Source organism: Salvelinus fontinalis, chromosome 28 (assembly GCF_029448725.1).
Source record: "Salvelinus fontinalis isolate EN_2023a chromosome 28, ASM2944872v1, whole genome shotgun sequence".
In the NCBI taxonomy this organism is placed as follows: domain Eukaryota; kingdom Metazoa; phylum Chordata; class Actinopteri; order Salmoniformes; family Salmonidae; genus Salvelinus; species Salvelinus fontinalis.
The window spans coordinates 15746574-15770369 of record NC_074692.1 but is presented as its reverse complement, the minus strand read 5'-3'; the positions used below and the strand labels follow the sequence as shown (position 1 = coordinate 15770369).

At 41.7% G+C, this 23796-nt stretch overlaps 2 protein-coding genes across 6 annotated transcripts; one reads left to right on the top strand and one right to left on the bottom strand.

Moving 5' to 3' along the window:
- Nucleotides 1-15: 15 nt before the first annotated feature.
- ddx51 (DEAD (Asp-Glu-Ala-Asp) box polypeptide 51) lies at nt 16-4349 on the bottom strand. The gene is made up of 16 exons (XM_055886800.1): nt 4144-4349; nt 3650-3990; nt 3342-3547; nt 3097-3247; nt 2858-3003; nt 2710-2781; nt 2505-2611; nt 2233-2341; nt 1976-2121; nt 1619-1796; nt 1420-1535; nt 1216-1332; nt 1023-1124; nt 749-812; nt 331-465; nt 16-190 (listed from the first exon to the last, which is right to left on the bottom strand). The coding sequence occupies exons 1-16, from the start codon at nt 4164-4166 to the stop codon at nt 164-166; spliced, it is 2040 nt and encodes a 679-aa protein (XP_055742775.1). The 5' UTR covers nt 4167-4349; the 3' UTR covers nt 16-163.
- A 304-nt stretch (nt 4350-4653) lies between these two features.
- cenpe (centromere protein E) lies at nt 4654-23301 on the top strand. Of its 5 annotated transcripts, none has more exons than XM_055886799.1 (59): nt 4654-4809; nt 5105-5214; nt 5310-5399; nt 6010-6128; nt 6210-6329; nt 7156-7237; nt 7347-7414; nt 7496-7570; nt 7663-7714; nt 7843-7930; nt 8017-8146; nt 8261-8380; nt 8483-8635; nt 8730-8871; nt 9631-9706; nt 9798-10104; nt 10201-10257; nt 10332-10499; nt 10735-10809; nt 10944-11012; nt 11115-11246; nt 11375-11552; nt 11667-11821; nt 12206-12499; nt 12598-12744; nt 12828-12941; nt 13023-13106; nt 13226-13342; nt 13434-13655; nt 13757-13864; nt 13953-14174; nt 14279-14341; nt 14912-15010; nt 15161-15322; nt 15419-15640; nt 15734-15829; nt 15926-16009; nt 16096-16212; nt 16302-16523; nt 16619-16726; nt 16815-17036; nt 17117-17212; nt 17309-17392; nt 17479-17595; nt 17685-17906; nt 18101-18184; nt 18270-18365; nt 18625-18705; nt 18796-18933; nt 20140-20334; nt 20426-20641; nt 20751-20963; nt 21080-21283; nt 21379-21555; nt 21659-21771; nt 21927-22024; nt 22115-22250; nt 22343-22659; nt 23078-23301. In XM_055886799.1, exons 1-59 carry the CDS (start codon nt 4754-4756, stop codon nt 23149-23151), a joined length of 7986 nt encoding a protein of 2661 aa, XP_055742774.1. In that variant the 5' UTR covers nt 4654-4753; the 3' UTR covers nt 23152-23301. The 5 variants fall into 5 exon arrangements, with proteins under 5 accessions (XP_055742774.1, XP_055742773.1, XP_055742772.1 ...); XM_055886798.1 differs by lacking the exon at nt 23078-23301 and adding an exon at nt 22759-23071 and having other exon boundaries at nt 13470-13655; XM_055886797.1 differs by lacking the exon at nt 23078-23301 and adding an exon at nt 22759-23071 and having other exon boundaries at nt 17132-17212.
- Nucleotides 23302-23796: the final 495 nt, after the last annotated feature.

Sequence of the window (23796 nt, the reverse complement as noted above, 5' to 3'; positions counted from 1 at the left end):
AAAAACAAAGATTAATTGACATGTCCCGTATTTATTTGAGAAAAACAAACATTTCATACAAAAGTCTGCACCTGGAACTAAATATTGTGTGCATGCTGACCACTGGTTTTGCCTGTCACAAGAAAAGGAACAATCTTACAGTATATTGACTCAAGTCACCGTGTTAGACGCGCTTCATGGCCTTTTCACCCTGGGAAAAATAAATAAAAAGATGTACTGTTAAAAGTAATGACAACTTGCGACTATGATGATGATAATGCTAGAGCAACAGACAACAGTTGTCCTCACGTCGTTTGTTTGAATTTCAGTGATCTGAGTCTACTACACTACCTTTATGGTATTCCCCAACTCCAGTAGTGTCTGTTGATAGTGGGGTTCCATGCTCTTCAGATTCCCAGGCATGACTATCTGTTTGTGGATCCCAGGGCTGCCTGCATCCTTCACCATCTTCAGAAAGTTATTCTCCTATAGAATAGCAATGACCAACATCAACCAGAATTAGCATACAAGAACTGTAGATCTATAACTAAAGCAGCAATTTTATAGCTATTAAAACTTGTCTGGCAGTTTAATCACAACTAAACAAAACTCAAATTTATTTAAATAGAAATGTGCATTAATTTATGCAGGAGCAATGAAATTGACAGAATACTGCTTTTCTGCAATGCTATCATTCCAGCCTTGGCCACACATTGACATATTTTCATTGCTCTTTGTTTCTTATGTTTGAAAAATACATCCATCTCACCTGTATCCCCAACAGAAATGTGAAGGCCAGTCCAGATTTTCCCGCTCTTGCAGTTCTTCCAACCCTGTGCCAACAAAACGTTGTTGCAAAGAAAGGCAAAAGAACATTGCATACATTGAAGTATCCCTTGTAGTACTTTACATTGACAAACTAAATGTTGTTACAACACGTTTTCCTATTTTGTTGTATGAACATTGCATACAAAAGCTACAACAAATACAATTCAACCTATGCAGTTACAAGTGTAACAGTCAAATAAAACAAGCTAGCTTACCGGTGAATGTAAGTCCTGATGAACTGTGGTGCATCGTAGTTCACAACACATTTCACCCCGTTGATGTCAATGCCTCTGGCAGCAGCATCAGTGCTGATCAAACTTGAACAGAAAAAATGTATATATATATTTGACAAAGAATGGCTAAGAAAATAGGATATTCAATTATCCGCTAACAGACACTCATACTTACAGTTGGATCTTTCCCTGTCCAAATTCCTTGAGGGTTCTCTTCCTCTCATTGGGGGAGAGTCGTGAGGAGAACTCAGCTGCCTGCACTCCACCAAAAAGCTGCACTAGCAGGTACAGTCTGTCAGAGAGCAAAATCAAATTGCTGTGGACATGTAATCTTCATCCAATAATGCAGTAAGGAGAAAACCAGTGAAGATTCACCAACCTGTGAGCGGCTTCTCTGGAATTGGTGAAGCACAGAATGGGACTAAACTTCAGGCGCAATATGAAATGGAGGATGAAGAGGGGCTTCTTACTCAGAGTGCAGGGCACATAGTATTCCTAGAAAAGAGACCACAATGGCACAATGCTCTGGAATATAGGATAAATTATATATTTTTAAATTGGGATGTTTTGTAACTTACTGTCAGGCCCTGTGGGAAGTTAAACCTCTCTTGAGACCTAGGGTTGGTCGTTGACTGACTGTGGACAGAGCTGAAGAGTCTGGGCTGATGCAGGCCTAGCTGCTGCAACTTCTCTGGATTCTGAGTCAGTGTGGCTGAGAACAGGAGCTTCTGCAGAGGCATCTGCGGTGGTGACAAGCTGTCAGGAAGTAAAAACAGATGTATTACATCACTGAAATGCATATACCCTAGAATAATGTATGAACGCACACAACCCATAGGTGCAGAACAGTTTGTATTCTTACTAACAAACCACATATTTGCCAGTCCTGCATTTTCCAGTACTGTCTGAAACAATGCTGAGAAGTGAGGTCTTACCTCGCTGCTGTGATAGGTGCAGGCTCTGTCCTCTTGAAGATTGTGACTGCTTCAGAAACTCTCCTGGGTCTGTAAACTGCCTTGGTCACCAGACTGAGCCAAGAGTGGTGCATGCTGTCAATCATCCGGTCTGCCTCATCAATAATCTGCAGAGGTTTGATATTGACCATCATGAAATATGAATCCTTTATTGAAATACTGTTAGTCAGAACACCCACAAAAATACAAATGACATTGTACTAGTATTAGTGACTCACAAGGAAGCGGAGGTGTTCCAAACTGAAACCATCATTCTTATTGATGTGATCAACTAGTCTCCCAGGGGTTGCGACAACAATGTCTGCCAAACTGTGGCTTATTCCGCTTCTGCAAAGAGAGCAAAATGTGTATTTCTTTCAGATCGATTTTCTATTTAAATTTATGGTGTTATTTATGCAAAAAATACTATTTTGAATGAAAGGAAACTAAGCTTAAACAAATATAATAATTCATTATCCACCAAGGAAGAAAGACCTTGATGTGTCTTTACCTGTTTTCGGAGAGCGATGCCTGCTCGGCGGCAAAGGACTTTTGACCAGCAAGCATGACCACTTTCAAGCTGTTGCCCTCCGCATATGAACTGAATACTTTGCAAACCTGTTTGAGAAAACATTTAAACATTTTTCAAGCTCAGCTAACCAAAATAAATCACAAGTTATCTCCATCATGAAGATTGAAGGTTTGATCCTAGTTACCTGCTGTGCAAGCTCTTTGGTGGGCAACACTGCCAAAACCCGGACTTCACATACAACTCTCTCCATCAGTGCCTAATGACAAAAAAATAGAAAAGTATGACTCATCTAATGAAAAAAAATTATATATAGTTTATGGCTTAATTTATACCTGAATAACAGGTATGACAAATGCCAGAGTCTTGCCACTCCCCGTTGGAGCAGACACACAAATGTCTCTGGGTTTGTAGCCCCCTCTTCCAATCAATAGACCATGAGAGACACTCTCTAAAATGGCTGGGATGACCTCCACTTGTACTGCAAATGGAAAACAACAGAAGTTGAGTACTTTCCCTCCCACATTGTGATACCAAAACAGATTTCAACTTTCAATCCTTCATGCCTGCTAACCTGGAAAGAGGTGATAAATTCCATTCCTCTCAAGTTTCCGTTGGAGTTTAGTACAAATTCCCGGGACGTCACTGATGGGGACTAGGTTGCTTGTAATGTCTCTCTGGATTACATCTGGTTCAGCAAGCCACTTGGGCAGGACTCTTTGTACCTAACATATTAAATATATAAAATGTATCATGAACATACTGTAAAGACATTTCCCACTACAAGTTATATCAACACGCTAGTGCAATTCACCAAACCTTTTGAATAATCTTTTTCTCAAATCCTCCCAGTATGGTGAAACCAGTCTGAGAGCTACTTGTCTCTGTGTCTTGTATTGACTGGTCAGTCTGAATTTTCTCCACCATTTCATCCACATTTTTTAGCAGCTCTGCTTTGACAGCAGCAGCAGCAGCCTCTTGCAGGTTTCTATTCTTATTGTGGACAGATATCTGCTTCATCCCATCTAAGGAGAAGCAAAGACAATAAGGAACACTAATATAAAATTAATTCTTATGAATGTTATACCATTTCAACTGTAAATGTGTGATATAAAATAGATACACACCTTTTTCCTCTTCTGCCAGTTGCATCTTTTTCGTATCCTTCTTCTTTCGTGCATTATCAACCTCGGAAAGTTCTTCAGGGTCTGGTGGGGACACATCCTGGTTAACTTGCTCTTTCCTCTTCTTTGGGTGTTTTGTCTCATCGAGGTTGTTTCCCTTGTTTTTTCTTTTCTTCTTCACCGAGGTGCCCCCGTCACTCTCAACTGTTGTTTTTGACTGGTATTCTTCTTGACATGACAAGCTCTGTTGTTCCTTGACTTTGGCCTTCCTCTGAAGCTTAGCCAACAACGCTTTGGCTCGAGATTCGTTGCTCGAGCCATCATCTCCTTCATCCCCAAGGTATCTGTGAAAAGCATAGTCTTCAATGTACTTGGTTTCAGGTCCCCAATAAACACACTTTAATTACACTTTATAAACACTTCATAGCTAGCTGACTATATCAATCAAGAACTAAGGAAGCTAGCTAACGTTAGCGAACAACAAAGAGTGAACATACCTATTAATAAGGAACAGAGCCATTGTTCAAATGTTGAAAGAGCCAAAAAATTAGATGTGGGCAATAACTTCAATAATGTAACTTTATCTAGCAGCCATTCCACCACAATATATATTATAATTTAAACCCTTTTTGCTGTTTCACACGTGTGTGTTTTCCTAGAGCTATCTAGAGAAAGGAGGTGTCTTTCTGTTTAAAGTCGCTTTAAAATGACGTTAGCAAGAGTTGACCAAAAAAAAAAAGGGTTGACCACTTTCAAAAATTAAGAGGTCATGTTTTCTTTATATCTTGTGAGTAAGTATCGCTATTATTTTTTATCTTATTTGGTCATAGCTTAATATTTTAACTAGTGTTATCAATATTTGTATATTTTTTAAATGCAGTGAGCGCGTTATGAAAAGCCCGATACCCTCAGAACCCCCCACTCCTGTAATGTGTAGCCTTCCGAATTATGACACCGACCAATGAAAACAAAGGATAAGACAGTGCGCACATTTTCAAACTCAACTTTTGAATCTAGCCAGAAAGCTAACGTTATTCACCGAGTGAAAGGGACTTAATTAAAAAAATATATATTATATATATATATATATATATATATATATATACAATGGCAGAGGAATCTGCTGTCAAAGTCTGTGTACGGGTTCGACCTCTGATAGAACGGTGAGGCTATTTTCTGAACTTTTTAAATATAGCTAGCTGGCTTTCTAGCTAACGTTAGTAAAGAATAAGCTAGCAATTGTGAGTAACGTTAGGTATCGTAACATTCGCTAGCTGGTTAGCTCTGGCAGATAGCTAATTCATCTAAAGTTAGCTAATAAACTAACAAAGCCAACGTTGGATAATGTTATGGTTTATGTCATTTACATTGTATAATAACTGATACATTTGAGAAATTAACTTGCTAGTTAACGTTGCCTAGCTTTATCTGTCTTAACGTTCGTTATATTCGTCGTAGGGAGGAAACTGCTGCAGAAAGCGCCGAGCCAGTCAAGTTGTATTGGAAAACGGATAAGAAGACAATTTATCAGGTTGACGATGGAAATCTTACCAAGAACTTCAGTTTTGGTGAGCTTTCAAAAAGGCGAGGATGAATGCTGTCTGTCATACTGTGTCTGAACGTGCAGGCAATCACTTCTGTGTCTGATTTCTTTCCCTGACAGACCGTGTATTTAGTGCTGAAGAAACAACTCTGCAGCTGTACCAGGAACTTGCAAAGCCTCTTGTTGTCTCCACTGTTGAAGGTTATAATGGTAAAGGAGGGATTGTGAACAAGTGCAATACATTATCTTCTCAGATTATAGTATTTTGACCATAACTATTGTTATTTATTTTACCAGGTAAGTTGACTGGGAACACATTCTCGTTTACAGCAACGACCTGGGGAATAGTTACAGGGACGAGGAGGGGGATGAATGAGCCAATTGTAAGCTGGGGGTGATTAGGTGACGGTGATGGTATGAGGGACAGCTTGGGATATTAGCCAGGACACCGGTGTTAACACCCCTACTCTTACTATAAGTGCCATGGGATCTTTAGTGACCACAGTCAGGACACCCATTTAACGTCCCACCCGAAAGACGGCACCTTACACAGGGCAGTGTCCCCAATCACTGCCCTGAGGCATTAGGATATATATCTTTTGACCTAAGGAAAGAGTGTCTCCTATTGGCCTTCCAACACCACTTCCAGCAGCATCTGGTCTCCCATCTAGGGACCAACCCTGCTTAGCTTCAGAAGCAAGCCAGCAGTGGTATGCTGCTGGCTATATGAACACTATTTAGTAACACTATAGTTGTATTTGAACTCTATTGGGTTAACTTGGTGTTGACATATATTAAGTGGCATACATTATTTTCTCAGGAACAATATTTGCTTATGGACAAACTTCATCTGGAAAGACTTTCACTATGATGGGGAGTTCTCTTACTCCAGGAGTTATACCCCTTGCCATGGAGGATGTCTTCCAGACTATAAAAAATGTGAGTAGTAGTAGATTGTTTATTTTCTATAATATGCACGTGTTTAGTGTTGTAAGTGGTTTGCTTTCCTTTTTGCTTTAGTGTCCAAAAAAGGAGTTCCTCCTGAGGGTGTCTTACTTGGAGATCTACAATGAAACAGTGACAGATTTGCTCTGTGACAGTTGGAAAAGGAAACCTCTAGAGATCCGAGAGGGAAACAATGTAAGTTTGATGGATATATTGTAAGACAATATAACTGTTAGACGATAATAAAGATATGACTGGTTGTATTCATTACACTGATTCTTGTGAAAAATGTTTCTCAAAGTGAACGAAACAGGGATGGACCTACATAACCCATTCATAGACGCTAACTACCTTTTAGCGCCTATTGACGGCAGTATCTTCTGGCCGAGGGAGTTTTTTTTAAGAGTCCCAACGCTCTTTCTGAATGTCAAAACGCATCGTTTGCGGTACGGTTTTGGAAACATGAGGAACATATCTTTCATATCAGCAAAAAAAAGGTTAAATTACTACACACCATTTTTATGGTTAGTGTTCCCACACGGCCATATCTCCATGTTACAGCGCTTGTTTATGGAAGACTGACAGAAGGCATAGGCGGTCACCTGTGCTAATTGGCAATCTAGTGTGCCCCGAACACCTGTGTAAGCGTAACAGAGGAGGAAGTATACTTCGTCAACTGGAGGCACACAGCATATGGATCTGTGCAAAACTGCTTCAGTAGGGGAATCTTTTTTATTTGAGAGATTGTTTCTTGCTGATATGAAAGATAAGGGGCATATCAGCATACATTTCGAAAACCGTTTGTAGCGACGATTATTGATGTTTCCAAACATTAAAACACAGCTTCATAATTGTAGTTCATCTCCAGAAAAGGGTTTTCAAGACCTAGAATCAACCCTAATTTATCCAATATAAACTCTTGTTTTAGTTGCAAAACAAAACGTTTTGCTACTTTGGACTAATGTTCACAACCCTGGTATTTTGAATGGTGGAATAAATGGTGACATGCCTGTCTTCGCAGAAAACTGTCTATGTAGCTGACCTAACTGAGGAACTGGTGACATCTCCTGAGCAAGCCCTTGCGTGGATTAGAAAAGGAGAAAGTAAAATACTCTACCTTATTTCAACCAGCATGCTAGACTAAGTATAGTCTATGTATTGCTTGAATAACATTCTGACACTATTCTATTTGATGTTAAATGTATCCGCTAGAGAATCGCCATTATGGAAAGACAAAAATGAACCAGCGAAGCAGTCGTTCGCACACAATTTTCCGCATGGTGAGACATTTTGTTATACATCACAATAGACAATGCATTTCTGGTATCTGTGCTGGAGATAATGCTGATGCTTTTTCTTAGATCTTGGAGAGTCGTGACAGGGGTGACTCTGCATCTGGTGAAAATTCAGATGGCGCCATTATTGTGTCCCATTTGGTAAGCTGCCACAGTCAAGTGTGTTTTTTGAACTCAGATATGGGTCCTCCATTTTGTATTTTTTTCTTACCAGTCTCTTCATTTTCATGTAGAATTTGGTTGACCTGGCTGGGGCTGAGCGAGCAAGTCAAACAGGTGCTGAAGGTAAGTGGTTTGATACCTGTGCTAATGTAACAACAGTGTGAAATATCGGAATCTGAACAACCTTCATTTGGTGGTCGATTTCAGTCGCTTGTGTTTTTTTGTGTGACTTTTGACATCTGATATTGTAGGTACACGTTTCAAAGAAGGATGTAATATAAATCGCAGCCTGTTCACCCTCGGTCAAGTGATCAAGAAACTGTCTGATGAAACCCAGAAGTAGGTGTTAGTTATTTATACTTTTTTTAGTTTAACTTATGCCATGTGTTTAATGTTCACTAATGTATTTTTATCCATACATTCAGGGGTTTCACTAACTACAGGGACAGTAAACTCACCCGTATTCTCCAAAATTCCTTGGGTGGAAATGCAAAAACTGTCATCATCTGCACCATCACCCCAGTTACTCTGGAAGAAACACTTAGCACTCTTCAAGTGGGTAACTTTTTTGTGTGTCAGACTTCCATATTAAAATATTTTAAAATACGGATTTAAGATCAGACAAATGTTACATTCTTATCTAATCAACTGCCCATCTCTATAATCTAGTTTGCTAGTGCAGCAAAGAACATGAAGAATGACCCGCATGTCACAGAGGTTTCTGATGACGGAGCCCTTCTGAGAAGATACAGAAATGAAATTGTGGACCTCAAGCGCAGACTTCATGAGGCAAGTCTACCTGTACCGGCTATTGGGGTTCTTTAGAAATGTTGCCGGCTCTCCTTCAAGTATTTGTAAATTCAACGTTTTTATTTTTGTACACTGCCTTAGGTCTCATCCGTCACTCAAACAACCGCGACAGAGAAGGAGACTCTGTCCCAGATTTTGCAAGAGAAGGATCAGCTCCAAAGAGAACAAGAGGACAGGATTAAGAATTTAACCAAACTTCTAGTCACTTCGTCAAACTTCGTTACCATCAAAAAGGTAGACTTTTAGTGCCTTGCAGATAAGTATCTGATGCTTTATTCCTTTATTTTAGTACTTTATTTTTTATGTTTAACCGTGTCTGTTTGTAAAGATGCCGAAACGTAGGGTTACGTGGGGTGGAAAACTGCCATCACCAGCCTTCCACCATGCGGGAGAGTCTGACCTAAGCTTTGCTGAGCCTTTTCTCAAAAAGAGAAAAGCTGATATGTCTGTCTTGACAGAGCAGAATGAAGGTAAGTACGCATTGGAAAAAGATACTTAATACCAATCTCAGTGATAGCTTTTACTCTGCTTTATACAGTATGCTATATTTTGCCATACTCAGTGCTTGACTTTGGCAGGAGCTCAATGGAGCGGAGTACCAGCACCTAAAATGTTCTACTGCTTGAGCTCTTATAGAATTTTAGATCAAAAGTATTGTGGAGCAGTCCTCCCGAGTGGCGCAGCGTTCTAAGGAAATGCATCACCGTGGCGTTGCTACAGACCCAGGTTCATTCACGGGCTGTGCTACAACCGGCCATGGCTGGGAGTTCCATAGAATGGCGCACAATTGGCCCAGTGTCGTCTGGGTTAGGGGAGGGTTTTGCCGGGGGGTGGGTGGGTTTTTACTTGGCTCATCGCGCCCTAGTGACTCCTTGTGGCGGGCCGGGTGCCTGCAAGCTGACCAGGTCACCAGTTGAACAGTGTTTCCTCCGACACATTGGTGTGGCTGACTGGCGGGTGTTAAGGAGCGCGGGGGAGGTTTCGGAGGACGCATGACTCCACCTTTGCCTCTCCCGAGCCTGTTGGGGACTTGCAACGCTCAGACAAGATCAAAATTGGGGAGAAAGGGGAGGTAAAATACAAAAAAATATATTGTGGAGCTCCTGCACCTAAACAGTACCAGCACCCAAAAGTAGTACCGGAACCTATTTCAGTCTAAGTCAAGCACTGGCCGTACTGGTACATGAATCCTGATCAATTGCTTGTTTTTTTTGTTTGTGTATTCACAGATGGCGAGGAGTTCGATTCTACCTTTGACATGGAGATGAACCAGAGCAATCTGACCGTGCGTGGTTTTGCAGAAAGGTGAACATGGACTATTGCCATTTTATCTTTACACATTCCTTACTGCTTGTTGTCCTTCATACTCATGTTCCTGCATTCTCTGCTTTTCTAGTGAATTTTTATCTCCAAACCAACTGAACAAATTGTCTGAGAAGGTGTCCTGTCTGGAGCTCCAGCTGGAAAATGAGACTCAGCAGAAGCAGGAGGCCATGGAGGAAGTGGAGACATTTCAGAGGAGGGTTGTGGAACTGGAGAAGCAGCTAGAAGAAAAGTCACTAATGCCTGCTGATGCACAGTTGGAAAATGAGACTCAGCAGAACCAGGAAGCCATGGAGAAGGTTGCTACTTTCGAGATGAGGGTTGCTGAACTGGAGAAGCAGCTAGAAAAGTCTCAAATGCCTGCTGATGCACAGGAGCAGGTTGGTGATCACCAATTCCTTCTCACTGTTTTATTGTGCAGAAGATTAAAGGATTCAACATAAATGCAAAAAATGTATAACTCATTTTTTTTACAGATGAAAAAGGGATTTGAAGAGACCATTCAACTCTGTGAGACGTTGGTGTCTGAGAAGGTATATAGCTATTTTTATATATTTATTATTATTTTTCTTCTGAATACTCACCTCACCATGCTGTCTGTTGACAGGAAATGGTTTCTACTGAGCGTGATTATCTCAAGCAGGAGCTCAACATCCTAATGGAACAGACTGAAAACTTGAAGAAAGAAAAGGTTGCACTTCTTCAGGAGATGGAGGAGAAGAAAGAGATGGATGAGTTCAATTCTTTGGAAGAGGAGAGCAAAAGAGAATATGAGGTTATAGACTGCTGCATAGATTGCCTAGAGATGGCAAAAGTTATATAACCAACAGGTTGACCTTATTTCAATGTAGTAATTAAAATTGGAATGTACTATCTATGGTATAAGCCAATTGCAAGCCCATAAATATATCTTAGGGACTTATTAGAAGTCATTAAGATGACTAGCACTTCTGAAATGCTCCCTGGCTGGTTTGTAGCTTTGCACTCATTGGCTTTTATTAACTCTACAGAAAGAACTACTGAATGACATTTCCTCCTTAAAGAAGGCCATGGAGGCCTCGGGATGCAAATCTCAAGAGCTTGAGGTAAAACTACGAAATGTTTAGGCAGAAGCAAAAAGCTGCATCTAACAAGATTTATTGTATGTGGGTCTGTTTTGTCAATGAGTGCTGGGTTGCATGGCTGTTTGATTGATTTGCCAAATCTGATCCATCCCTAGGCTAATCTGGTGTTAATGTCTGAGGAGCTGAAAAAGAAAGGCGACTGGGCAGAGGAACTACAAAGATCGGTACATTAATTTTTGCTAATTGATTTGTTCTTGATGTGTTCACAATGGGTGATGTTGCAGCACCACCCCGGTGTAACATAGCCATCATACTTTTCTCTTAAGAGTGCCGTTGACTTGGTCCAAGAAGTGAAGCAGCTGCGACGCTCTCTGGACGATGCTGAGGGGTTGAGCCGTGACACTAAGAAGGAGTGGGCCCACCTGCGCAGTGAAAATATCTCACTCAAAGAGAGGGCTGTAAGTTTCCCCTACTTCAGTGCCAATATGTCAGTTTGCAGCCTGTATTTAAATGCAAACTGCACTCCATAGATTGACCATTATCATTATGTATTACCCCTAACTTTATGCTCTGGCCTTGCTGTCAGGTGACTCTAACTGCTGGCTTTGAGAGGATGGAAGCTCAGGTGAATGGCCTTCGCCATCAGTTGGAGACAGAAAAATCGAGCTTCAAAAAGATGCAGGTTGACCTTCAGAGGGAGTTACAGGGAGCCTTTGAGGAGAACACCAAGCTTACTACTCTTCTGGATGGAAAAGTTCCCAAAAGTTTGTAATGTTGGTTGTCTTTTGTATAGTATTTACTCTTCTCCAGCCTTTAATTTATTTGCCATGTAGTTATTGAATGACCTATCTAACATGGGGTGTCCTCTTTTTGCTTAGATCTCATAGACCGCATTGAACTTGAGAAAACAGTTGCTGACCTGAAGAAAGAGCTGGAGATGTCTCATGAAGATGAGAGAACCCTACAAGCTAAGATTGAGGATTTGAGTGCACTGCAGGATCTTCCAGATAAAGTCAACAGTTTGATGAAGCAGGTAAACCTGTTTGATACGATGTAGAACAGTTCCCAAAATGTTTATATTTTGGCCGCTCAAATATTGTAAGAAAAAAAATATAGAGAGAGAAAATGTTGGACATAGAATATGGTAAAAACACCAGCAAATCATGTTCAACTGATTTTAATTTTGGAATTCTGTTCCAATGTATTCCCACACATAATAGTATGTGATCGTATACAAATGTTTTAAATGATTGTTTTGGTCTTCTTGCGGTCAATTTGTAGTCTACAAATTATGTTCCGGCCCCATGACCATCCGCCCAAGAAAAAAATAGGTTGAAGATCCCTGACGTAGAGCAACAGAGACTTGTATTTTTTAAGAGAAGTCTTATCTTTTAATTAATGTCCTCTGGCTGTTCAGGTATGTGATCTCACGGAGGAGCTCTGTGCAGTCCAAAAAGAGAGAGACATGCTGGTGTCTGCTAAGGCCTGCAGTGAGGAGGAAGCTCATCAATTCAGAGAACATGTCCAGAGCTCCCAGGAGCAGCTAATCAAACTTCAAGATGACCTGAGCAAAGCAGAGTTGAGGGAAAATGACCTAACCCAGCAGTGCACCGACATCACTGAGCAACTGGAGACTTTCCATAAGGACTTGGCGCGCTCCTCTCTGGAGAACAGTCAGCTTTTGACTAATGTGGAACAGTCCAGCCTGAGAGTAAATTGGTCTTTAGTCCTTGTTAAATCACATGATCTTGAATGTGTTTGTTGAATCTTCTATAAGGCTGTCCTCCAACAATGTATTTTTTTATTTAGCTGAAGGAGAATGAACAGTATCGCGCATCAATTGAAGATCAATTGTGTGGAATGCAACAAGTCATGAAAGAGTTGGAGGAGAAGCTTGCTGACAGTGAATCATCCAAGGAAAAACATGACAATTTATCCCAGGAACACCAAGATCAGGTGCAGTGCCTCTCAAAACAACTAATTTCAGCCGTCTCCTTACAGTAGGTATTTACAATTTATTTGGTTAATTTGTATTTCAGATAAGGCAGCTGAGTGAGGAGGTGATACAGGTCCAGGCAGAACTAAAACGGCAACAGCATCTGAACTCAGAACAGCAGTCATGTACCCAACAAGATGATCAACATCAGCTACAAGTCAGTGTCTTTATACAAGTTATGGCCTGGGATCATTTTTAAATGGGAGATTTTAAATTGTTATCTTTCTCATTTGCACAGATACAGGAACTACGAGCTGCATTGGAGACCATGACAGAGGAAAGGAGCCAGGTGAACAGTGACTTGCAGCAAAATCTGGAAATGGTGAGGCTATGTCCGTGTTTTTGTTCATCCAACCGCTGCGCTTTGATGGTGTAGCTAACTGTAAACAAAAACATGAAGTGTCAGTTATATTAATGTGATATTACTCTCTCCTCCTATAGGCTGTAGAGTCTCAGGGACGTCTCCATTCCATCCAAGAGGAGCTCAGACAACAGAGACAAGTGAACGCTGACCTTGAGATCCAAAGTTTACAGAAGGAGTCTCTTCTAGAACAGCAGGTTAGTTTATTTGACTGTTTCATTTTAGTAGTATGTTTCTTCAATCGTTTTGTAAAAAAAACAATTAGATCTTACCTTTTTCTCCTCAAAGATGATGCAGCTGAGTGATGCACTTGCTCTCTCTCAGCTTGCCCAGACTCATCTCCTGTTTGAGAAGACGGACAGCTCTCAGAATCATGCAGAGGAGTTGGAGAAGCTACTCTCTACTGTGACCTCACTGACTGGAGAGAGAGACCAGCTCCAGGAGATACTGGAGGGAAACCGAGAGGAGAGGAACCAGCTCAAGAGAGACCTGGAGGACAAAGTGGAGATGGTGGGTGATTGATTGATTTAAATACACTATTTCGAAAATGCACACACTAATTGCAATCAGAAGCTTTTTATATTACAAGTTTACGTTTTATATTTTTGAAGATGATTGAAAACCAGGAGGAACTACGGGTGGCACTTGAAAAGATACACCATCAAGAGGAAAATATGAAACTTACGGAGACTGCAAATCTAGAGGAGCTGCAAAGTCAGGTAAAATGTGCTTTTACTTACACAACAGATTTCATTGTCACATCAATCGAAGTGTAGATTCTAATATGAATGCTAACCTACTCTTCAGATGAAGCAGCTGAAGGAGGAGCTTGAGTCTGTGCGAGCTGAGAGCGAGCGTCTCCTGTTTGAGAAGACCGAAAGCCTTCCGAATCATGCAGAGGAGTTGGAGAAGCTGCTCTCTACTGTGACCTCACTGACTGGAGAGAGAGACCAGCTCCAGGAGATACTGGAGGGAATCCGAGAGGAGAGGGACCAGCTCAAGAGAGACCTGGAGGACAATGTGGAGATGGTGAGTCTGAGTTACTTTTATATCTATTGAAATCCATATTTTCTACTTTTATCATATTTTGTGTATCCACGTGGATTGACAGAATACATGTATTTGTTCGACAGCAACATCTGAACTCTGTACACCAGCCCCATAGAGAACATCAGGAGACTGACCTACGTTTGCAGGTAAGTCATTGTTTATACACTGAGTGCACAAAACATTAAGAACACCTCTTCATGACATAGCTTTCACCTGGTTAGTCTATGATCCCTTATTGATGTCCACTTATTGAAGTCCACTTATTGAAGTCCACTTTAATCTGTGTAGATGAAGGGGAGGAGACCGGTTAAAGAAGGATTTTTAAACCTTGAGACAAGGATTGTGTATGTGTGCCATTGAGAGTGAATGGCATGACAAAATATTTAAGAACTACAAAGCTGCTGCGTTTTTCAAGCACAACAGTTTTCCGTGTGTCAAGAATGGTCCACCACCTAAAGGACATCCAGCCAACTTGACATATCTGTGGAAAGCATTGGAGTCAACATGGGCCAGCATCCCTATGGAACGCTTTCGATACATTGTAGAGTCCATGCCTCGACGAATTGATGCTGTTCTGAGGGCCCAAATGGGTGACGCAATTCAATATTAGGAAGATGTTCTTAATGTTTTGTACACTGTGTATATTCGGGTGATGCCGAACACCATGGTTCAACTGTATTTGTTTATTAATTATTGCTTTACATTGTTGCCGATAGATGCAACTAGAGGCAGTGAAGGAGTTAGAGGAGCGACTGGAAGCTGTTAAAGAGGAGCGGAGCCAGCTGAAGAATGACCTTCAGGACAATGTAGAGATGGTGCTGAAATATTATACACTGCATTATTCATAAGAGACGTGAGATTGAAATGTGCTTGTTGCATAAAGATTTGAATCAGTAATCTGCTCTTACTCTACTTTTTGAAATGTGTGCATGTTAATGCAATTCATTTTTTAACCATTATTTTAGATGATTGAGAATCAAGAGGAACTAAGGGGGGCTCAAGAGAAGATCAAATCGCTACAGGGGAAAATCCAACAACTTCAGACTCAGAATGCAGTTGTTGAGACAAGGTTGAACAACATAGATGTTCCAGAGAATACGTCCTGTCTAGGAGAGCTGCAAAACCAGGTGAGGTTCTTAGTCAATTGTCGCCACGATGCACTACCTAAATGCAACCAATGTGCAGGTTGAAGATATTTTTTATCTCCAAAACCATTCCCAAAGATAAGGCAGCTGAATAAGGAGCTAAAGTCTGTGCAAGATGAGAGAGAGCGTCTCCTGTCTGAGAAGACAGACAGCTCTCAGTATCATGCAGAGGAGTTGGAGAAGCTGTTCTCTACTGTGACCTCACTGACTGGAGAGAGAGACCAGCTCCAGGAGATACTGGAGGGAATCCGAGAGGAGAGGAACCAGCTCAAGAGAGACCTGGAGGACAAAGTGGAGATGGTGAGTTGTACCCTTAGGAAGGCCATTTTTGGGGTGTAGATTGGCGCATCAAGCCGTGAGTGGGGATGTAAAACGAATATGCGTTCCCCCTAGATCATACAAGTACATACAGAACCTAAACATCCGCAACATCTGAACTCAGAGCAACAGACTGAGAGGGAACATCAAGAAGCTCAACTTCAGCAGCAAGTTAGTCTCTGTCAATGATTTTATATGGTGGTGATAGAATATTGTTGAAACACTGGATAAGTTTCATTTGTATTTAAATGTTTAACTTTTGTACAGCTACAGCAGCTAGGAGAGGAACTGGAAACCATGACACAGGAGCGGTGTCAGTTGAAGGGTGACCTGCAGGAAAATCTGGAGATGGTGAGGCCATGGCCAAATGTTTTCCAGTTAACCAATCCTCTGACTTTGAAGTGTGCTCCAAGTCTAACACGTTAGCTTTATTCTAGGCTGCAGAGACTCAGGGACTTCTCCATTCCATCCAAGAGGAGCTCAGACAACAGAGACAAGTGAACTCTGACCTTGAGAGCCAAAGTTTACAGAAGGAGTCTCTTCTAGAACAGCAGGTTAATAGCCTTTTTCCTTTTTGACATGTAGCCTCTTCAACTCACATGCATATTGATGTAACATTTCACCTGTTTCCCTCCTGATAAAGGCTAAGCAGCTGAATGAGGAGCTTGAGTCTGTGCGAGCTGAGAGAGAGCGTCTCCTTTTTGAGAAGACGGACAGCTCTCAGAATCATGCAGAGGAGTTGGAGAAGCTGCGCTCTACTGTGACCTCACTGACTGGAGAGAGAGACCAGCTCCAGGAGATACTGGAGGGAATCCGAGAGGAGAGGAACCAGCTCAAGAGAGACCTGGAGGACAATGTGGAGATGGTGAGTGATAGATTACACAGAATGTTTAACAATGCTCACACTAATTGCAATCAGAAGCTTTTTATATTACAAGTTTACGTTTTATATTTTTGCAGATGATTGAAAACCAGGAGGAACTACGGGTGGCACTTGAAAAGATACACCATCAAGAGGAAAATATGAAACCTACAGAGACTGCAAATCTAGAGGAGTTGCAAAGTCAGGTAAAATGTGCTTTTACTTGCACAACAGATTTCATTGTCACATCAATCGAAGTGTAGATTCTAATATGAATGCTAACCTACTCTTCAGATGAAGCGGCTGACGGAGGAGCTTGAGTCTGTGCGAGCTGAGCGTGTGCTTCTCCTGTCTGAGAAGACAGAAAGCTCTCAGAATCATGCAGAGGAGTTGGAGAAGCTGCTCTCTTCTGTGACCTCACTGACTGGAGAGAGAGACCAGCTCCAGGAGATACTGGAGGGAATCCGAGAGGAGAGGGACCAGCTCAAGAGAGACCTGGAGGACAATGTGGAGATGGTGAGTCTTGACTTAAATTCTACAATCGCATTGATTTTATTACTTATTTGACCCATGAATATGTTATATCTTCAAACCAGTCCATCAAATTCCAGGAGGAGTTGAAACAGCAGCGACATCTGAACTCAGAGCAACAGACTGAGAGGGAACATCAAGAAGCTCAACTTCAGCAGCAAGTTAGTCTCTGTCAATGATTTTATATGGTGGTGATAGAATATTGTTGAAACACTGGATAAGTTTCATTTGTATTTATATGTTTAACTTTTATACAGCTACAGCAGCTAGGAGAGGAACTGGAAACCATGACACAGGAGCGGTGTCAGTTGAAGGGTGACCTGCAGGAAAATCTGGAGATGGTGAGGCCATGGCCAAATGTTTTCCAGTTAACCAATCCTCTGACTTTGAAGTGTGCTCCAAGTCTAACACGTTAGCTTTATTCTAGGCTGCAGAGACTCAGGGACTTCTCCATTCCATCCAAGAGGAGCTCAGACAACAGAGACAAGTGAACTCTGACCTTGAGAGCCAAAGTTTACAGAAGGAGTCTCTTCTAGAACAGCAGGTTAATAGCCTTTTTCCTTTTTGACATGTAGCCTCTTCAGCTCACATGCATATTGATGTAACATTTCACCTGTTTCCCCCCTGATAAAGGCTAAGCAGCTGAATGAGGAGCTTGAGTCTGTGCGAGCTGAGAGAGAGCGTCTCCTGTCTGAGAAGACAGACAGCTCTCAGAATCATGCAGGGGAGTTGGAGAAGCTGCTCTCTACTGTGACCTCACTGACTGGAGAGAGAGACCAGCTCCAGGAGATACTGGAGGGAATCCGAGAGGAGAGGAACCAGCTCAAGAGAGACCTGGAGGACAATGTGGAGATGGTGAGTGACTTAAATTCTCAAATTTTTCTCAAGAAATCAACATCATTTATTTCACCCATGAATGGGATTTCTTTGAACCAGTCCTTCAAAGTCCAGGAGGAACAACAAACAGCCCAAGTCAGTAAAAGCCTCTACTCATCCAGGTGATGGTGTCTCATAGTTGCTTGTTTACTGTTTTGTCACATTTTGTTCAGATGCAGCAGCTACAGGAAGAAGGCACACACATGAGAGATGAGAGGTCCCAGATTCAGGGAGACCTGCAGGAAAATATGGAGATGGTGAGTCAGAATTATTTATAGGACTATTAGTTTTAAAATGTGCATTTTTATAGATATAATTTTAAAAAGCGTAATCTCGCCCCAGGTCATACAAGTCCAGAGGACATTAGAACAGCAGCAACGTCTGAACTCACAACAGCAGGCTGAGAGCGAACAACAAGAGGCCAAACTGAAACAACAAGTGAGTCGTAGTTAAACTATATAAACTCAGCAAAAACAGAGACCACGCTGTCTTTCAAAGATAGTTCATGAAAGATGGAAGGAGCCATCTGAAGAACAACCTTGAGTACAGTATAGACATGGTGAGAGTCTGTATGACTGTTCTGAACTCAGAAGCAGATTCATAATGTGAGTGAGCCAGGAACCAAGCTTGAGTGAGGTTTTGGTACATGTGGTTTTGGCTAAAATGGCTTTAAATGTTTACTTTGCATTTCCCTCAGATGAAGCAGCTGGAGGAGGAATGTAAAGGTTTCAAAGAAGGACAGTTTCACTTCAAAGTCGAAGCAGACACCTCACACAAGGTTTGTTTTTCATTGGATAAAAAGTAATTCCTTCTGCTCTGTCTGAAATTGCTGTGGCATTTTTCAAATTAACTTTCCCCCCCATTCCAGATGCTTAGTGACGCGAACGCAACCATCTCCATATTGACAGAGCAGATCAAAAACCTGGAGGAGAGCACCAGCTGTTGTACCACCAGGGCAGGAGAGGGACTGCGCTCCAGACTCGACGCTTCAATGCAGAAGCTCCAGGTGGGCTAGAACTTGATTTTATACTGAACAAAAAATGTAAACGCAACAATTTCAAAGATTTCACTGAGTTGCAGTTCACCTAAGAGAATCAGTCAGTTTAAATAAATTAAGCTCTAATCTGTGAATGTCACATGACTGGGAATACAGACATGCATCTGTTGGTCACAGAAACCTTAAAAAAAAAAACTAGTGGCGTGGCTCAGAAAACCAGTCAGTATCTGGTGTGACCACTATTTGCCTCTTGCAGCGCGACACATCTCCTTCGCAAAGAGTTGATAAGGCTTTTGATTGTGGCCTGTGGAATGTTGTCCCACTCCTCTTCAATGGCTGTGCGAAGTTGCTGGATATTGACTGGAACACACTGTTGTACACTTCGATCCAGAACATCTCAAACACGCTCAATGGGTGACATGTCTGGTGAGTAAGCAGGCCATGAAAGAACTGGGACATTTTCAGGTTCCAGGAATTGTGTACAGATCCTTGCGGCATGGGGCCGTGCATTATCATGCTGAAACATGAGGTGATGGCGGCGGATGAATAGCACGGCAATGGGCCTCAGGATCTCATCACGGTATCTCTGTGCATTCAAATTGTCATTGATATAATGCAATTGTGTTTGTTATCTGTAGCTTATTCTTGCCCGCACCATCACCCCACCACCACGATGAGGCACTCTGTCTGTTCACAACTTTGACATCAGCGAACTGCTCGACCACACGACGCCATACACATGGTCTGCGGGTGTGAGGCCGGCTGGACATACTGCCAATTTCTCAAAAAAGACGGAGGCAGCTTATGGTAGAGAAATTAACATATAATTCTCTGGCAACTGCTCTGGTGGACATTACTGCAGTCAGCATGCCAATTACACGCTCCCTCATCTGTGACGTTGTGTGACAAAACTGCACATTTTAGTGGGCTTTTATTGTCCCCAGCACAAGGTGCACCTGTGTATTGATCATGTTGTTTAATCAGCTTCTTGATATGCCACACCGATCAGATGGTTGGATTATCTTGGCAAAGGAGAAATGCTCATTTAGCAGGGACGTAAACAAATTTGTGCATAAAATAATATTTTTTTGTGCATCTGGAACATGGAACCAACCCTTTGTTTTTTATATTTTTGTTCAGTGTACATTTCAAAATCTTTACAAATGCTTTATTCGATGGCAGCATAATAAAAGCAATTATTCTATCCCATTGCAGGTGTCCCTCGTGAGGCTCCAGCTTGTTATCAATGGTGCTTCTAAGCCTGGACATGGGCCCCTGGTCGATGTCACACAAGTTGAAGAAGTCATGATACTGAAACTGTTGCCCCTTCTTCCAAAGCCCACAAAAAAGATCTATAGCGATATCAATAGATTTACTGTCCAGATCACTAACGCAGTGTGGGATACGAAGGTACGAATAATCACATGTTTGTCATAGTTGCTATTTAAAGTTCAACTGCAATAGTAAACAGTTTTTGCTAAATTGAGTGAAATCATTTTAGGTGCTGCTGAAGCTGTGTGCCAAGGATTACAAAACCCACGTTGAAGCCCTGGTTCAGAATGACTTGGCTGTATTTGAGGAGAGGAGACTCCAGGACCTGCTCCTCTGTAGAGCCCAGGCACCCAGTCACTCAGTCAAGGTGGTTAAGAATGACCTCCTTGGAGTCTGGGACGAGAGACTGTCAGAGCTGTTGGACAGGAGAGAAGGTTACCTCCAGGTGGGTGGGCCTCACATTACTGCATAGTTGGGTTTTGTCTGTAAAATGAAACAAATGATATCTTTATATTGTATGTTGTGAAACTAATCGTCTTGTATCATGTTATAAGAAAATGAACAGTGTTTTGAAGAAGCTTGAGGAGAGCCTGGCTGCTCACCCAGCGGCAGTGTCAGAGGAGCTGAGGGTGCGAGAGAGGAGCAACGAGGAGCTGAATGCTCTATGCATGGTCCACTCACCGGACTCAGCAGCAGTGGAGAACTTCCTGGAGCGAGAGCTGGCCCGGCGCTCTGCTTTGGCACAGGCCAACACACTGGCTCTCCAGGTACGGTAGTTAACCCCATCAATAATCTCCAGTCTTAGTTACAACATACAGAATGTCAATTGTATCGCTGAGGTTGATCATGGTTTGTCTGAATGGTTTTTCCTCTTGCCTTGCAGGGATTGCGAGATGAGCGATGTGGTTTGCTCAAAGAGCTAGGCGTGGTCCGAGCACAGGCTGACAGTCAGCTGAAAGAAGAGAGGAGTAAGACCTCTACTCTACTGCAGATACTGGAGCGTGCCTCCGTCAAGACTGAAGCTGACCTGCTGAGGGACAACCAGCAACTTGCCCTGCAACGTCAGCAGTTGGATGGAGAAATCAAGGTACCATTTTAACTACTTTTCAATCTCATGGATGATTTCCATTTTTCTAAGTGAACCTATGATTAGTTTACAACAGGTATGTTTTGTGTTTGCAGGAAATGCAGATGAGAGTTGAGCAGCTGGAAGAGGACCAGATCAAAGCCGCTGATAGCGTCTCAAACCACAAACAAGCCACCCAGCTACTACAAACTGAGCTTCAGGATGCTTGTGCACAAGTCAAGGACAGGGAGGGCTCTATTCAAATCCTAAAAGAGAAACTCAGAGAGACGGAAGTAAGGTTTGGCGCAAGGTGGAATTTCACCCCTGAGCTTTTATTTGTATTTTATGTGGGGTGTGTTCAATACTGTATAAAGTTGTTTTATTTTTGGGGTATAGGTTCTGGCTAAGAGAAGAGCATCACCTAGTGCTCTTGAGCTTGAAGAGCTGAATGCTAAAGTTTTGAAAATGGAGTTGGAGATGACTGCATCATCCTCTAAACACCAAGAAGAGTAGGGCCTAATTTCTTTAATCATGCCCTCCTATGTCATAGAAATGTGTATTCTTTCTTTGTTTGTCTGATTTGTACCACTGCTGAATTTGAGTATCTCTCCCAGAGTCATTGGAAAAGATACATGTTTAGGACGTTCTGCATTTTCCCCCTCAGGTTACTCAGGATGACGACGGTCCTGAACCACAAGGAGGACGCTCTGAGGACGCTGAAGGAGACTCTGAGAAGATCACAACAGGAGGGAGAACAGTCATGTAAATCTATTCATAGAATTTGAGATGAACCCAAAACAGCAAGTTAATATTTAGATGACCCCTAATTTGAGATGTTTAATTCTATTGCAGTCAATGAGGGACAGGATCTGCATGCCAGACTGATAACCGCCAGAGGACGCACGGTCCAAAGCAACATTCTCCTTGAAAAGAACAAACTTGAGGAGGAACTGAAAAGGCTACAGAGCAAAATTTCTGAATTGGAGAGGTGGATATGGATCTGTAATATTACTGTAATGCTTTGGCGGTTCTTGCGAGCTCATATCACTGACCTCTGCTGTTTTGTCTCTGTTTTGACAGCCTTGTGTCCACTCAGCAAGGAGAGATCACAAAGTGGAAGGCTAGAGCAATTAAGCTGAAGGAGAAGAAGAGGGACGTGGTAGACAAGCCTCTGTCTCCATGTACTCCTACAAAACACCGCCTTCCCATGAATTCTGAGCAGTTCCTCAACTCTCCCAAGAGGTTCCTCAACTCTCCCAAGAAGTTAATTGACTCTCCCAAGAAGTTCCTAGACTCTCCCAAGAGCAAGTTCTTCGATGTCCGTCCAGGCTCTGAATCCATGTCGATCAACTGTCCCAAGCAGTTTTTTGATAACTCCAACCTTGGAACCATTCAAGGTAACTACGTTAAAATTTACTTGACTTTACCTTACAATTTCAGTTTGTATCCAGTCACCAAACAGCAGTTGGCCTTAATGAAATGACATGTTTTACCAGAGGTTGCGGGTATTCCCATATCAGAAATTGAGGCTGCTGGAAGTGCAGAAGAGGGTAATTGGTGTAATCTGAGTGTTTGTGATAAAAGTGTTATTGCTAATTGGAGCACAAACACCTCATCTGGCTGTTAATGTCACTTGTCACATACTGGTGTAATGGAGTGAGGTATAAGGGTTGGTAACAAAATTGTGATAACACTTCATCACTGTTATTAACGTTAACGCTATCTTTGGTATTTTAACCTATACTAGGCTTGCTTTGGTTCTGCATTGTTTTTTTATTTAGTATTGTTTTGGCTGATTTGGTCTTATCTTTTCAGATGCAAGTGTGGATAAAAAGGACGAATGGTGGCCTCTGTCACCAAAGCAATCTGATGTATGCAAACAACAGTAAATGTTTTACCTAATTGTACTAATCATTGTCTATTTTTCAACGTTGGAAATATTTTCATTGTTTTCAATTGTATTTGTCAGTCATTTTAGCTTTGATCAATTTGATTAAATGTTTTATTGTTTAAAATAAAGAGCTGTTTCTTGAATAAGACTCAACTCAACCAGCTTTCTTTTTTGTAATATGACTTGCAGTTTCAAATGTTCTGATATAACAGCAGGTGGCATGCTTGCACCATTTTGTTTAAGATTGTCCATGTTTTGACAATGGAGGATTTGAAATGTTCTCTATGCAAGGTGGTCTTGATGTTCAGTTTCTCCCATTTTTAATAATTTTCAGACTATTTTGAACTAAAGATTGCAGTTTTTGATTGAGGAGATTGTCCATTCATGACTCATAATTGTAAGAGATTTCTAAATCCACACAGTTTGAAAATTTAAACTGATATCCCTTTTGACAATTCCAGAGATGGAGGATCACTAGGGTAATTACTGGAGTAGTTCAGGATTTTCCCACTTTATGTTAGATGGTTCTTCACCCTGAAAGTAGTCTATGGGCCAGGGGAAACTAATCCATGGTTCGGTTTTCTTTAAACAGCCACGACAACTTCTGCTGACTTTAGCCACCACAAGATAGTTTTCATTTACA